At 42.6% G+C, this 14,478-nt stretch overlaps 1 protein-coding gene across 1 annotated transcript; it reads right to left on the bottom strand.

Moving 5' to 3' along the window:
- Nucleotides 1–10,714: 10,714 nt before the first annotated feature.
- On the bottom strand, nt 10,715–14,119 carry LOC147449081 (uncharacterized). Its single transcript, XM_086522526.1, has 3 exons — nt 13,855–14,119; nt 13,431–13,505; nt 10,715–11,202 (listed from the first exon to the last, which is right to left on the bottom strand). Exons 1-3 carry the CDS (start codon nt 14,011–14,013, stop codon nt 11,128–11,130), a joined length of 309 nt encoding a protein of 102 aa, XP_086378652.1. The 5' UTR covers nt 14,014–14,119; the 3' UTR covers nt 10,715–11,127.
- Nucleotides 14,120–14,478: the final 359 nt, after the last annotated feature.

The raw sequence follows: 14,478 nt of genomic DNA, 5'->3' as shown, positions 1-14,478 counted from the left end.
GAAGGCATCCATGAAAATGGCGAGGAACCGATGAAGAAATTCATTAAACATCTCCATCATACACCGTTGAAAAGTAGCTGGTGCATTGCACATGCCAAAAGGCATCACCAGATACATGAATGCTCCCCACTCAGTGATGAAAGTGGTCTTAGCCCTATCTTCAGGAGCAATCTGTAACTGGTTATAGCCGCTATAACCATCCATGAAGCTATACATCTCATATCCTATGATCTCATCAAGCAACATATCAATAAAAGGTAAGGGAAATGGATCCTTAATGGTCTGGGCATTTAGTTTCCTATAGTCGACACAAACTCTTAATTTCCCATTCTTCTTAGGAACGACGACTATGGGAAATAACCAATCACTGCTTGCTACTTCCGTAATGAACCCAGCCTTGAGAAGATTATCAATCTCCTCCTTGACCTTCTTTGCATAGTTGGGGTTCATCCGGTATCTTTGCAATCTGACTGGCCTAGCATCCGGTTTCAGTGGTATTCAGTGATGACAGACTTCAGGATCTACTCCCTTCAAATCTGTATGTTCCCAGGCAAATACATCTTTATAGTTCTGGAACATTTTTCGTGCCTTTTCCTTCATTGCCGATTTCAGGTGCTTGTTGACTTTGATCATTCTAGGATTTTCCTCTGATCCCAGGTTCCACTCCTCTACTTCTTGATCATCTGGAAGCAACCAGTTTGGTCCGCCTCCTTTTCGTTTGGTCGATTCTTCAGCGTATTCCCAAGAAGGTCCATTCATTTCTGAATCATTATTCTGATCCAGTGGGTACTCTTCAGAACAGACTGGTTCTTCCATTATACCAGTATCAGCTGGTTCCTCCATTCTTTCAATTAGCTGAACTGTTCTTTCCCCTGTATTGACTTCAGTAAACTGATCAGGGAATTGTCTCTTCTGCTTGTCAACTTGCTCTTTGTTCAGTAGGACTGCATTCAAATCAATTTCTGCCAAGGAAATATGTTCATAGCTGCTAGCATTCGCTCAATTTTCTTAGCTCAGTATTTCTGACACAACTCATTCGGCCTCAGTTCCTTTTTCCAGCTCCTGGTGTTGTTGGTCTGGATTTTGTTTCTGCCATTGGCCCCTTCTATGGTTAAAGTTTGGTTTGCGTAGTCATGAACAACATGTGCTGTTCTTAACCATGGACGGCCTAGTAACATTCCATATGCTCCCTGCACATCCAAGACTAGGAAACTGGTTTTGAATTTCTCCCTCCCAACTCTTATCTGCATGTTTTCAATCATACCCATCACTTGTACGACTCGATGATCTGCCATTCTTACTTTAAATGGTGCTGGTTTCATGTTAGTGATACCCATTCTTTGCTGAAGATGGGCTCCCATTATGTTTACTCCTGCTCCTCCATCCAGTATGACGCTTGAAAGAGTTTCCCACTGCTTCCTGACCTTGTAGTCTACCTGAATAAGTGGAACTTCATCATCCCGGACAGCCGCGTCAGGTCCACTGTTCTGGCCTCTGCCTCACTCTTCCTACGTTGTCTGATAAAGTTGGCCACCTCAGGTAAGGTCTTTCTTATATCCTCCAGCACTATAGTCAACTTCTGGATTCTATCACAAATTTTCACCTGAATTTCCTCTCGCTCCTGGTCAGACTGATTGTCAGAGCTTGAAGAACTAGTGTCTTTACACTGCCATTCTTCTTTAGCAGTACTTCTACTTTTTCCATCCACTCCCATTTCATCAGCTAGTCCATGTACTACAGCTAGCATGGTCTCTGTCATGGCCGGTACTGACTGATCTTTATCAGCCGATTGGGCTGGTATCTTCTGAATGACTCTAGCTTCGGAACTCTTTGGCTGCTCTAGCAGCTTCTTAGCTAAATCCTCAATGATTTTAGCTGCTAGTTCCCGCTGCTCTTGCCACTCATCTACCACCTTTTCTTTACCTTTGGCCTTCCAAACTTCCCTTTGTTGGGACCACTTGCTGCTGTTAGGATTGACTGGTACTTCTGAAATGTCTGGAATTTCTTCAATGATCACTCCCTTGCTCCTCGTAACTACTTTGATTGGGACTGGCTCTGGTGCCTTAGCCTCAGTAGCAGTCGTTACTGGTGCATCTGGACATTAGGCTGCAAAATGACCTTACTTCCCACAGGTATAGCAATTCATGCTCCTGGTCTCGAAGTTGCCTCTTCCTCTTCCTCTATCCATTCCTGGTTGGTATCCGCCACGTCCTTGACCAGTACCACTGGTACCTGGTCTCTCTTCTTGAGCTACTTTGATTGGTTCTGCCTTCACTGGTTCAGTGTAGGCAACCACTGATAGATCCTTTCCTTTCTTAAAATGGTGAATTCTGATGCCACAATTATTCCATAGGTGACCAAAGGCCTTGCAGTAGGTACATTGTGGACATTCAGTGGAGATGTGGTCCTTGGATTTACATCTTGAACACCAAGTCTCCATCTTCCGGACCGGCTGTCTTGTGTGGCTAATTTCTGCAATCTGCCTAGCCATTTCTTCAATTTTCTTGGTCCATGATCCCTTCTTTGATTTCTCCTTTGTCCACTCATTGGAGATGCTCTCGGAGCTGCTAGACGTTGCACTGGAATCAGAAGCTTCAGTAGTCGAACTACTGCTACTGGTCCTTCGCTTCTTGTGGCTCTTTTCTTTCTTAGCCTGCTGTTCCACTTTTAATGCTCTTTGGACTAGATCATTGAATTTCTTTGTAGGGGCTGATACTTCTTGTTCTCTAAGCTTTTTGCTTCGGAACCCAGTCAAAAACCATGCCCTCAATCTCTTCTCAGACGGCGGTTCTTGCAGCTACCTGGTCAGTTCTTTTATCTTTTCGACATAGCTGCGGACTGACAAATTCCTCTATTTGATCTGATCCAATTCACAGAGAATATCCTTGTCCCCTCGATTGTCAGAATATTCCAACCTGAAGGCCTTAAGTAATTTGTTATATGATCTCAGCTGGCATGCAGGGTAATGGTAATACCATTTCCTCGCTGCTTCCTTCAAGGTTTGTGGAAAATATTCCCCCCAGTCATCTTCATCAATGTTTTTTAGTTCAGCATACTACTCGAAAGCTTGTATGTGAACATCTGGATCATCCTTTTTCCCTCCTTTGTATATGGGAAAGGAAATCTTCAAGGAGGTGGTGTAATCATTTCGATTACTGCTGATCCCACCACTTCTCTTCTTGGCTTCAGAATGACGCTTGGGAGCCTTCTTGCAATTGCCAGTGTCAGCATCCCAATCAATCTCTGTCTCTGTCTCAGTATCAGTATCTTCTCTGTTTTGTCTGCTAGAAGTACGGTGACTTCCCTTTCTGCCCTTGACATTCTCATCTCTCTGGCGAGATTGAGAACTCTTGGAACTCTTTGCCTTTCGTGCTTCCCTTTCTGTCCGTCTGCGTCGAGAATGACTAGAGTGTTGTGAGTCCTGCGCCTCCTCAACCTGACTATGCTCCTCATGAGCCTCAGTGTCAGTCATTTTCTCTTGCTTCAGACTCTCTTCCTGACTCCTCAGGAATGGGGTCCACACGATTGGTAGATTTCCGGCCACGATTGGACTTTGGTGCCATTGCGGAAAACTTCAACTGGGAGAAGAGTCTTTCAGTCAACGAGCTTCAGCTCGGGCCACCGTGATTGTCAAAATGGAATTGGAGCTGATCTCTTAAGACAACTAATTCCAGTGTTGAAGGATTTCAGCTACTAGTGTGGAAAGATTTCAGACAGCAAACTATACAGAAATCAAAGACTAGACTGAAATGTGGATACTGAAATAAGAATCAGACTTATAGACTGTAGTAAGGTTCAAATTCAGATTCAGAAGACTGGTCGAGAAGTAAGTATCACTGAAATATATACCATGATTGAGATTACGACGACTATGATTACAGAGAGAAAGTATAGCCGACAATACTGCCACTGATGCTTAAGTACAATTATAGCCCAAAGCGCTAATACAAGTGATAACAATTGCCGACCCGATAATAATGTAATGGGCCCTATTTATACACTTCGGTTTTATTGTAGTAATTACTCTAGTAATTACTAAGTAATTCGCTGCCCATCTTCTAAGAACACGTTCCCACATGGTGATTACCCAGTCGTCTATTACCCAGCCGTCTACATGGATGTTTCACTTCCAAAGGAGAGGAGGGACGCCATTGCTTGGGGTATCCTTATGTGGACCATACACAACTATCCTGGCCTTTCTGGTATGTTATGTTCATTCTTTTCTGGTATGTTATGTTCATTCTTTTTTGTCTTTTTGCAATTTGAAGTTTGAATCTCCCTGTCTAACAATATGATATGAGTGCAGGGTTGTCCACATCTTGTCATAATGCATGTCCTACATGTTGGCCATCATCGGTTTCAGAGCAACCAGATGCCTTGCATAAGGTAATCTATCCAAACAACCATCATTTCCTGTCCTATAGTAAAAAAAATAACAAGTCTCCAACAAATGGTAAGACACCTCTAAAGCTTACAATGGCAGATTGGGAAACCATTTGGGAAGAGCACTACAATAGTGATCCTCCCCCATCTAGTCCATCAAAAGGTATGTCAAGAAACTCCATATTTTTAAGGCTTGCATATTGAAAGGACTTAAAAATATAACATCTCTTGGATCCTATGCACATATTCAAGAACGCTGCTCACACACTATGGGACCACATTACGGGCAAAAACGACTCTTTGGGGGCTAGGGAGGATTTGAGAGCCTTGAAACGTCTCACCATCTCCACTACTCCACGTCGAGGCCCAAATGGGAAGATTGTGCTCCCTAAAGCCCCATGGAACCTAACCAAGATGAGCTAGATTGAGCGAAGGGTTCCATTGCATCTATTTGCACACCCACGGGGTACATGAGGTCACTAAAAGGAGCTTTCAAAAAGGCAAAGAAAGGTGGAAGCGTTCAATTGTATAGAATGAAGACCCATGATTGGCATAAGATGTTACAGGTAGTTCTATCTTGCTTCTCTATCCTCTCCCTCGTTTCATTTAGATATTGAATTTTATGCTAGACTAAATTAACATTGTATTTTAATCTTTTGACATTGTAGTTCATTTTGCGAGTGAGTGTGTGCGTATGTCGGGACAATATATATGTGTGTGTGTGTGTGTGTGTGTGTGTGAGAGAGAGAGAGAGAGAGAGAAGAGAGAGAGAGAGAGAGAGAGAGAGAGAGAGAGAGAGAGAGAGAGAGAGAGAGAGAGAGAGAACTAATATATAGCACTCATTTTCTTTGATTTTATATTTGTAATTGATTGTATAATTTTTTCTCTTGTATAGTGCATTTCCTTTAACTCTATGTGGTCAAAGAAGCGACACTTTTGTACACACCACATTGACGAGCGTCAAACCACCATGGATAGTGGTGTCATGGAAAACTTTGACACAAATGGTGATGAACCCAGGTACTGTGGGACTATTGAAACGATACCAAAGGTCAATTTTAGAACCTTTCATACCTTTATCTTCGAGTGCAAGTGGTTTGCAAAAGTGCCTAGAGGACATGAGAATGGGCTCTTCGTGGTGGACTCTAGTGTGTATCACATGAGAAGGTATGACAAATTAGTTTTGCCACGCAATTGTGAGCAAGTGAGTGTATACCTTCTTTACCCTTATTTGCTTGTAACATAATATCAATGTCACTCATTTCTCCTTTCTTTTCTATAGGTCATCTATATCCCATTAATCCATCAACCAAAACTTTGGTTCACAGTTCCTGCAACACCTCGAGGAAGAACCATCTTTGCCACTAACGAAGTGGAGACCGTCTTCAACACTCTTCCACCTACTACTTTGGATGAAGGTGAGACAAGGGATAGAGAGATCGATGATTTGAGTCCTAGACTACCAATATCAGCCAAGATGATTGCCATAATGACGATGATGAGTTCGAGGATGATGAAGTTGATGGATCCACAAACGACAATTTGTGAGAGCCAATCCAAACCATGATGGATGGATGTCGTGGAGGTCTCTCATGTGGGCATATGCAAAGTCCGAGAAAGTAGTGTCCATGCCTCAACAGAAGATGTTGTCCATGTTTGGTTTCTCATCTTTGATGGTGCTTGCTTTACATGGAGATGCATGCATAACTCTAGGATCAAGCTTCCTCTTCATAGATTCATGTTTATCCGCATAGCCATTGTTTTATGTTTTAATATCATTTTTTATTTTTTGAAATTTAAATAATGTTCTTTAATTTTTATTCACAAGCAAAATAGAGAGAAACACCAAAATTAGAATGCTAAGCGCTAAAGCGAGGTTCGGTAATAAGCGCGGCAATATTCACAAAAATATTAGCGGCAATATACGTGATAATATAGGCGGTAATAAGCGCGGTAATATTTGAAATAGAAAATTTTTTCCTCCCTCCTCTCTCTCTTCTTTGGCAAGCCTATTTTGAACTTTCTACAAAACGCGGTAAAAGATTGCGGTAAACATTTTGAGATTTTCATAGTGATACCCTTGTGTTGTTAAAGCCCGCACAACTATCCAGATGATCGGAATGTCTGAGGACCCGTCAGGCTACAGTGGCAGTTGTAGATGGTGTCAGACGCTCTTACATTCCACTACCCCGACGGGGCTTCAGAGATGCACTTGCAACTTGTTGCACACTCACCATAACGGTAGCAGCTACATTCATCACATGTATTTCTCGGGCCACTTCTCATCTTTTGTGTATTCGTCAAACCACCTTGCGTGTTGGATGCCTCAGGAGATAGTGACTTGATTTGGGACATATTAAGGAGATTTGGGAGAGCAGTGGGCGTGCTCCACAATGCTCGCACATTCTAGATTCACGCATGAGAAAACTCATAAGACAATTTTGGAAGGATGATTTTTGTGCCTTGCCAAACTTCTAAAGGGCAATTTGACATAGGATTGGCGGAAAGCAATACATAGAGCATGGTGCTATGACTCTAGAGATTACATAAAGGCACCTCTTTCATGCATTCCAAGATGCCCACCCCGAGATCACCATTTGCCAGCGCTCCTTCGAGGCATGCAGGCCTTTGTACATGTGATTCATGCGCAAGAGAGAGACATATTATACCATGTGTAGTTTCAAGTGATGTATGATGTGTTCCACGCTCTTTCAGTTCGTGATGGAGAGGTCCAATGGAGCCACGAGACTTGATCCACTCTTTTGTTGTGTGAGAGTGTGGATGGGGCCTCCTACCATCAAATGTGTTGTGTGGATGGCAAGTGTGTCCAATGTGGGGATCTTTCACAACTTACAACCGTCCCGGGAGATGATGATGCGGTTGAGACAGTTACATGGTAGCAATATGACTATCAAGCATACATAGGGCTTTGCGGTGACACATCTCGTATGTTGCAACCTACATCTCATAGTGCACCACGTCCCTTCTTCATATAGGCTTTTAGGTCCTCTGTGTATCCATATGTGCAACATGCGCATCACGCGAAGTCGTAGGATCATAAGTTTCGTACTTGCCTTGCCTCCTTCCCCATTGGCCTTGTGGTCTCCGTCATGGATTTTCCAGAGGACTCCACCTTTGCCCCACAACAGGAGATCCAATTCGAATATGACTTCTCTGAGCACGTATAAACAATAATAGTTGGCTAAATTTACATTTGCTTTGTATTTTTAGCCATATGATGTAACTGCTCTTGAAGATGGCGATCCTTGTCCATGTATCTTATCTTCATGCAGAGGTGGAACTTGATGAGGTGGAGAGCTCTAAGGACTTGCGGGTGATCATACGCGAGTACCATTTCTACATTAATGACGATCGCTCCCACAATGCACAATTTCTGCAGCATTGTTTTCAATAGCATGATCTTTTCTTTAGCATCACATCTCATAGTCTTATCGCTACATTTGGTCAGATGGTTGTGGTGCGCAATTCAAAAGTGCACGTCAGTTCTTTTGGTTATACAGATAACACCATAGCAATGGCATACCTATCATTTGTAGCTTCTTTGCCCATCAATTTCCATCTCATCGGTCGCGGGAAACACAATCACTACTTTTGGACTTTGGACTCATCAAGGATCCAACGACCAAAAGTTAGCGATTGTGCCGGCCTTGATCATCAAGACGAATTGCGATGGCCATGCAACTTTGTAGGAATATATATTGATGTTCTTTCCCTACCTCTGCAAAGTTTCAAGGCTATCCGTGCCCGTCCCATCAGTCCAGGGCGACACAATCGTCAATTTTTTGGCTTTGGGCTCGCCAAGGGCTCAACGGCTAAAAATTGGTGATTGTGTCTCCCTTGACCATTGAGACGGATTGCAATGGCCATGAGACTTTGCAAGAGCAAAGATTAGTGTGCTTCCCTTGCCCTTGCGAAGTTTCATGACCATTTGTTCCTGTCTTGTCAATTTCGAACAGCATAATCGTCAATTTTTTGGCTTTAGGCTCGCCAAGAATCCAACGACCAGAAAATTGGTGATTGTGTTGCCCTTGACCATCGAAACATATTACAATGGCCATGAAACTTTGCAAGGATGGGGATTAGTGTGCTTCCCATACCCCCACAAAATCTCATGACCATCACTTCTTCGTGACTCATCGGTCCAAGACGAAACAATCGCCAATTTTTTTGGTTGTGGGCTCGTTAAGGGCCCAACAGTCAAAACTCGGTGATTTGCTCCCTAAACCGTCGAGACGCATTGCGATGTCCATGAGACTTTGTAAGGACAGAGATTAATGTGCTTCCCTGACCCATCCAAAGTTTCATGGCCATTCATTCCCATCTCGTTGATACAGGGCAGTACAATTATCGATTTTATGGCTTTGGGCTCGCACCAAGGGCCCAACGATAAAAAATTGACGATTGTGTCACCCTTGACTATCGAGACGGATTACGATGGTCATGCAGAGACAGGGATTAATGTGCTTCCTTGTCCCCACAAAGTTTCATGGCCATCCGTTCCCATTTCATCGATCCAGAACGGCACAATTGTTGATTTTTTTTTGCTTATGGCTCGCCAAGGGCTCAACCGCCAAAAGTCGACGATTGTGTCGCCCATGAACGTCGAGACAGATTACAATGGCTATGAAACTTTGCAAAGGTGGAGATTAATGTGCTTTCCTTGACTTTGTAAAGTTTCATGGCCATCCCTTCCCGTCAAGTCGGTCGAAAGCGGCATGATCACCAATTTCTTGGCTTTGAGCTCCAAGGACCCAACGACCAATAGTTGGCGATTGTGTCACCTTTGACCGTCGAAACGATTTGCGATGGCTATGAACCTTTACGAGGACAGAGATTAATGTGTTTCCTCTCTCCCGCCTGAAAAGTTTCATGGCCATATGTTCCCGTCTTATCGGTCTCGTATGGCACAATCCCCAATTATTTGTCTTTGGGCTTACCAAAGGCCCAACTACCAAAAGTTGGTGATTGTGCTGCACTTGACCGCCAGACGGTTTGCAATGACCATCAGACTTTGCAAGGGTGAAAATTAGTGTGCTTTCCCTGCCCGTGCAAAGTTTCATGGCCATCCATTCTTGTCTCATTGATCCAAGGCGACAGTTGCGATTTTTTTGGCTTTGGACTCTCCAATTGCCCAACAACCAAAAATTGATAATTGTCCTACCCCTTATCGTCGAAAAAATTTGCCATGGCCATGAATCTTAAGGATACAAATAGTACCAACCCCCTACGAGATCACATCAGCATGTTGCAACTATTGGGAAAATCACTTAGTGTCAAATAACAAGTAGTTATGTTGGGATAACTTTGTATGGAAATTCACTAAGAGAAATGTTCCAATATGTCATAAAGATCCAATTCATGCTTTGATAAACTTGTTTTGGAACTTCAATTTCTCACAAGGTCTTAAGGTCTTATGTTGACATGTCTACCTCAATCAAGATGTCTTGGATCTCAAGATTAGCTTTTTATTACACCTTGTTGATCTAAAGATTCTAAAAGAGATTTAATTCACCTTGTGGTAATGTAAATTATCTAGAGAAAGGAGTGACATGTAACTTGGAAAGAACTCGTATATTTTATCCGTCATATTGCTAGATATATTGCATTTTCCGCCCTTGTGTAATGTCACGAACTAAAACACGGTGCTCTTGTAAGTCCCCAATATGACCAAGAACCGTGCATAAGATCACTCGATTTTATGGATGCCAAGTTCCAAGTTAGAAGAGCTCTCTCATGTGACCATTGATCTTTGAAACGTGGTTAATTGTTAGAATCTTATCACCTTTGGTGTTGGAAGAAAATTTTGTTTTCTTGTTTGTTGTCTTCACTCAATTATGTGTTTTTGTTTGTTTAGCGATTATCCAACTCCTAATCCTTGCACAAAACATTGTAAACTTCACACCACTTTCATATTCTACAACCTTTCAATAGACATTTAATCTCAAGCATTGGATGTGAGGGTCCAAAATTAAAGAGATAATGAAGCTAATTGAAAAGGTTTTCTTGTACATAGTGTTACACTCCTTTAGATTTTTCATTCCCTCTAAGATCCATACCGAACAAACATCTAAGGTAGGTTTCGGACGAGGGTCTAGGCGGCAAAGTTTTTCTTACGTCAACAACTCTTGGTGTATAGCTCAAACAATGGCTTCATGAAGCTAACTCTGCCAAAAATGGTAAACTTTACTCTCACAAGCAATGTTTTGAGAGGAAGAGACAAGTGTGCAAGCTGTGTGCAAGCTTTTCAGCTTAGAACGAGACAAAACTGCCGAGTAGAATAACTTTGTCATGACCTCCATGTCAAAGCACTCTAAATTGCCAAGAGTTGACATATTTAGAGACCCACAAAGTGTTTGAAGCAAAAAAAGAAAAACATGGGTTCCAATGCCCACAATCTAACACACACTACACACACACACCCACATATGGGAGCAGTCCCTAAGGAGGCCATTGTACATAGGGTGTGTGTGTGTGTTTCAAAGTTCTTGTACTCTCTGAAAAAAAAAAACTCACACACACTAAAACACATCTATACAATTTCTGCATTATAATGATTGACTACAAAAGGTATTCAACTTTGCTCTTTGTAATGCGAACAATTTTTATTTAACCTCGGCTTATGTCATCAGAGCACCTTTTCAGGTCAAAACAAGGAGCAGCTCAACCAAGGATCGAACCCACACCATAACACAGAAACCCCAATTGGCTTCTTTGCTATGCCATTTAACTTTGTTCTTGTTTGTCAAGCTTAGTATCATGAAGCCAATCTTGTATCTCAGCATGGCCGTCTTTATATTCCTGCCAATATGGAGAAAGACCACTGTAAGCATAATTGACCCCAAGAAGCTCAATCTAGTACCAAGCCATCATTAACGCCCTGTATTTCTACAGTTTTTAAACTACCTTCTTTCAAGCTCTCATAGAAGGACTCAAAGACAACTCAATTACGAGCATGAAGTTAGTTCAATCAATTCATACAAAAGGAAGTCCGTCAATTTAAAAAATTCACTTGAAATTGTCAATTATAAAATGTAGCCTACCACTTTACTAGTTACTAGAGGAAAATTGAAATATGTAAGTGTTGTATAATATGCACATAAGACAATTGCACGCTTGAATTATCAAATGTAGCCTACCGCTTTACTAGTTTCTAGAGGAAAATTGAAATATCTGGGTGTTGTATGATATGCACAAAAGACAATTGTCCGTTTGCAATGCCTGAAATAGTGTTGTAGTATATTGGTTAAAAAACAACAAATTTGTGACATCTCAAGGTCCCAATTGAAAAAATTTGGAGCAATAACACGACTTATTATAATTTCGTGAATACACTATCATTGTCTCCCTACTTTTTTGGTGGTTGGATAACTAATCCATTTATTTTTTTTGGGTTGAGGGGGGAGGGGGGGGGGGGGGGGGCGGTGTTAGCCCGCATCTAGGAATGGCAAGAGTAAAATTGTAACTTTGATGCCTAACCCCCAAAAAAACATGCTTGTGACATTTGAGAGTAACACAAAAGCCAGTGTTGCAGACAGAGCAAATGGAACCCATTGTATTGTGTCATGTTTTTAACACAAGGGGATCTTTCAAGTGATAAAAACAATTTGCCTACATATAGTAAAGAACAAGGTTAGAGTAAAGGTAATGAAACCAGAGGAATATAGAGGAAAATCTCTAGACGGCCCAAGAAGCCGTCGAAACGAAACCCAAATGGCTAAGGAATATAGAGGAAACTCTCTAGATGGCCCATAATGGCATCGCAAATGAAACCCAAATGGTTGAGGAAGAGAGAGCAAAGTCTAAAAAGTCTGTAGATGGCCAAAAACCATAAAAAAGCATCACTTGTAGCCTGCTTGGAAGCAAAAGGAACAAAAAGTTGATCAAATAAGACCGAAGGGTTACAATAACATACAATTATAGTGCTCTTAACCATGAAGGAGGTTTATTCGACCAAAGATCTTGAAATTGAAACCCGACTTTTTGGAATTCGCTTTTCTTTGAGGACCAAAATTTCCGCTCATGTGGTTCTCATCTATTCTATTTGTAGTTTCAGGTTTCAAGGAAGCCATGAGTTCTCTAGCACATAATGCACCTTATTCGTGTCTTACTTTGACATGTTATGCAATGCGCACATTTAATTAGTGTCTATGTATATATGCCAACATTTTTCTTGTGGTTTTTACGAAACCTCTCGGATGGCGTTTCAAACATGGACCGAAACCTCTAAAACCCATTTTGAGACTCCATTAACACAAGAAGTTTTGGACAAATTCTCACAATAATTCTCACATTATGACTTACCTCAACATCATGAGTTTTTGTGAGGGAGGCACGGCATACCTAGCTAGGTATGCGGTGCCTCCCGAGCAGAAGCTCATGATGTTATGCATTGTATGAAAAACACTGAAAAAGGCTCCCTTTTCCTACATGAGAAAATTTCTAAATCTTCTTGTGATTACTACTACGAGAAAAAAGCTTGAGAGCAATGCCAAAGATTTTGGAGTGCCCAAAGTTTTGTTCCCCTTCAGCTATATCTCACACAGACACAAGCAGTCGATCTAGGATGGGATGAAGAGGAGCGGTAGAACTCGAGCAAAGTATTCTTAGGGAAACAGTAATCCCGGGTACCCGCGAGATTAGATTTCCCCGCCCCCCACTATCTCCATGACTTCCATATATGCCTATACACCTATGGCACTCAGGGGTGTTTACGCACTTTATGCCTTGTGGAAAATTTGAGAAATATTGAGGATTTTCCTCTGCACTTCTATGCTCTCAATGTTCTTTGCACCGCTCACCCCTCAGACTTCTGAATTCACACACAATCATACTCGCCAAATTCCAATACAATTGTGTTCCCATATGAAGAAAAACCAAGAGTGTTTCAGAGTACTTGCTGCCTCAGAGATGCCCATTTTCCTAGTGAATCTGGACTCCATTTGTATTCCCATCTGAAGGCATGTATCCCCCATCTACCACAAACAAACCTTCTAGCAACTAACAAGAAAGAGTTAGATGGTGCTTACTGCAAGTGCTCGCTTGATTTCCTCGAGCTTTTCCCCTTGCTTGCGCAATTTCTCCAGAAGTTCCGCTTCTCTTTGCTAAAATCACAATCCAAGTAGCATTAATGCATTACAGGTGATTACCCCATCAATGTAGGTAGTAGTGCCCATAGAATCAACGGCGACTCACATGTGTGTGTGTGTGTGTGAGTGTGCGCTCGCTCGCGTGCACGCACGCACGCGCTCTCTTTCTCTTCCAAAAACACCCAAATCTGTGTGTTTGCATGCAAAAATGCCCATGGTCTTAAAATTGTGTCTGTGTTTTACGCGTCCCCGCACTTCCAAAAAACACCCAAATGTGTGTGCGAAAATGCCCATGCTCTTCAAACTGTGTGTGTGTGTGTGTGTGTGTGTGAGAGAGAGAGAGAGAGAGAGAGAGAGAGAGAACCCTCATGTAAACGGCCTCGCGGCTTCGTTCTTCCTCTCCGAGCACTCTGCCTTTGTCAGCAAAGGGGCTCATTGCCCGCTTGGCGATCCACCACAGCTGCCATCCTTCTCTTTCTACCGCGCAACCTCTCCTTCTCATCACCATCACTACGCCCGCCATGGCCACCTCTCTCTCTCTCTCTCTACACACTCACAAAGCTACTGGAAGAAATTGGAAAATGCGTGCTAGCCTAGTGAGTCAGCTGCTCCGAAAACCATGGGCTCAGGTTCAGCCGCTCCCAAATAGCAGTTTCAGCCGTTCAGGTCGCTCAACACTATTTAACACGGGGTGTGAGTGGTGGGATCTACGGCGTGGGTGCTGGTGGGTATAAGGGAAGTATGTACCACTTCTCCCAACTTGCCAGCTCCGTTTTCATGTGATTACTTGCGTCCTTTGTATTCGGCACTTTCTTATGATATTGATCATTCGTTCGCGTCCCTCACTCTCGTGTCCCTCTTACGTTCAGTTTTCAAGTTGCGTTCTTGTGTATGCGTTTGCTTGTCTGTAGGTCCCGTTTGCATCGCAGGTGAGCCGGCGCGGCTCCTTTTCTGCGACGCCCCGAACGAGGGCGTCACACTTGGTATC

This window comes from Adiantum capillus-veneris, chromosome 10, assembly GCF_014529385.1.
Source record: "Adiantum capillus-veneris isolate H3 chromosome 10, ASM1452938v2, whole genome shotgun sequence".
Lineage (NCBI taxonomy): Eukaryota > Viridiplantae > Streptophyta > Polypodiopsida > Polypodiales > Pteridaceae > Adiantum > Adiantum capillus-veneris.
The sequence above is the reverse complement of the archived record's forward strand: the minus strand, read 5'-3'. Positions and strand labels throughout refer to the sequence as shown.

What these genes read in the sequence shown, in the direction of transcription:
- LOC147449081 (XM_086522526.1), bottom strand. Translation starts at nt 14,013, where the DNA reads ATGGCGGGCGTAGTGATGGTGATGAGAAGGAGAGGTTGCGCGGTAGAA. An exon ending in GCGAGGCCGTTTACATGAGG is followed by an intron (nt 13,506 to 13,854) that starts GTTCTCTCTCTC and finishes TTGTGATTTTAG; the next exon opens with CAAAGAGAAGCGGAACTTCT. An exon ending in AAATCAAGCGAGCACTTGCA is followed by an intron (nt 11,203 to 13,430) that starts GTAAGCACCATC and finishes CCATATTGGCAG; the next exon opens with GAATATAAAGACGGCCATGC.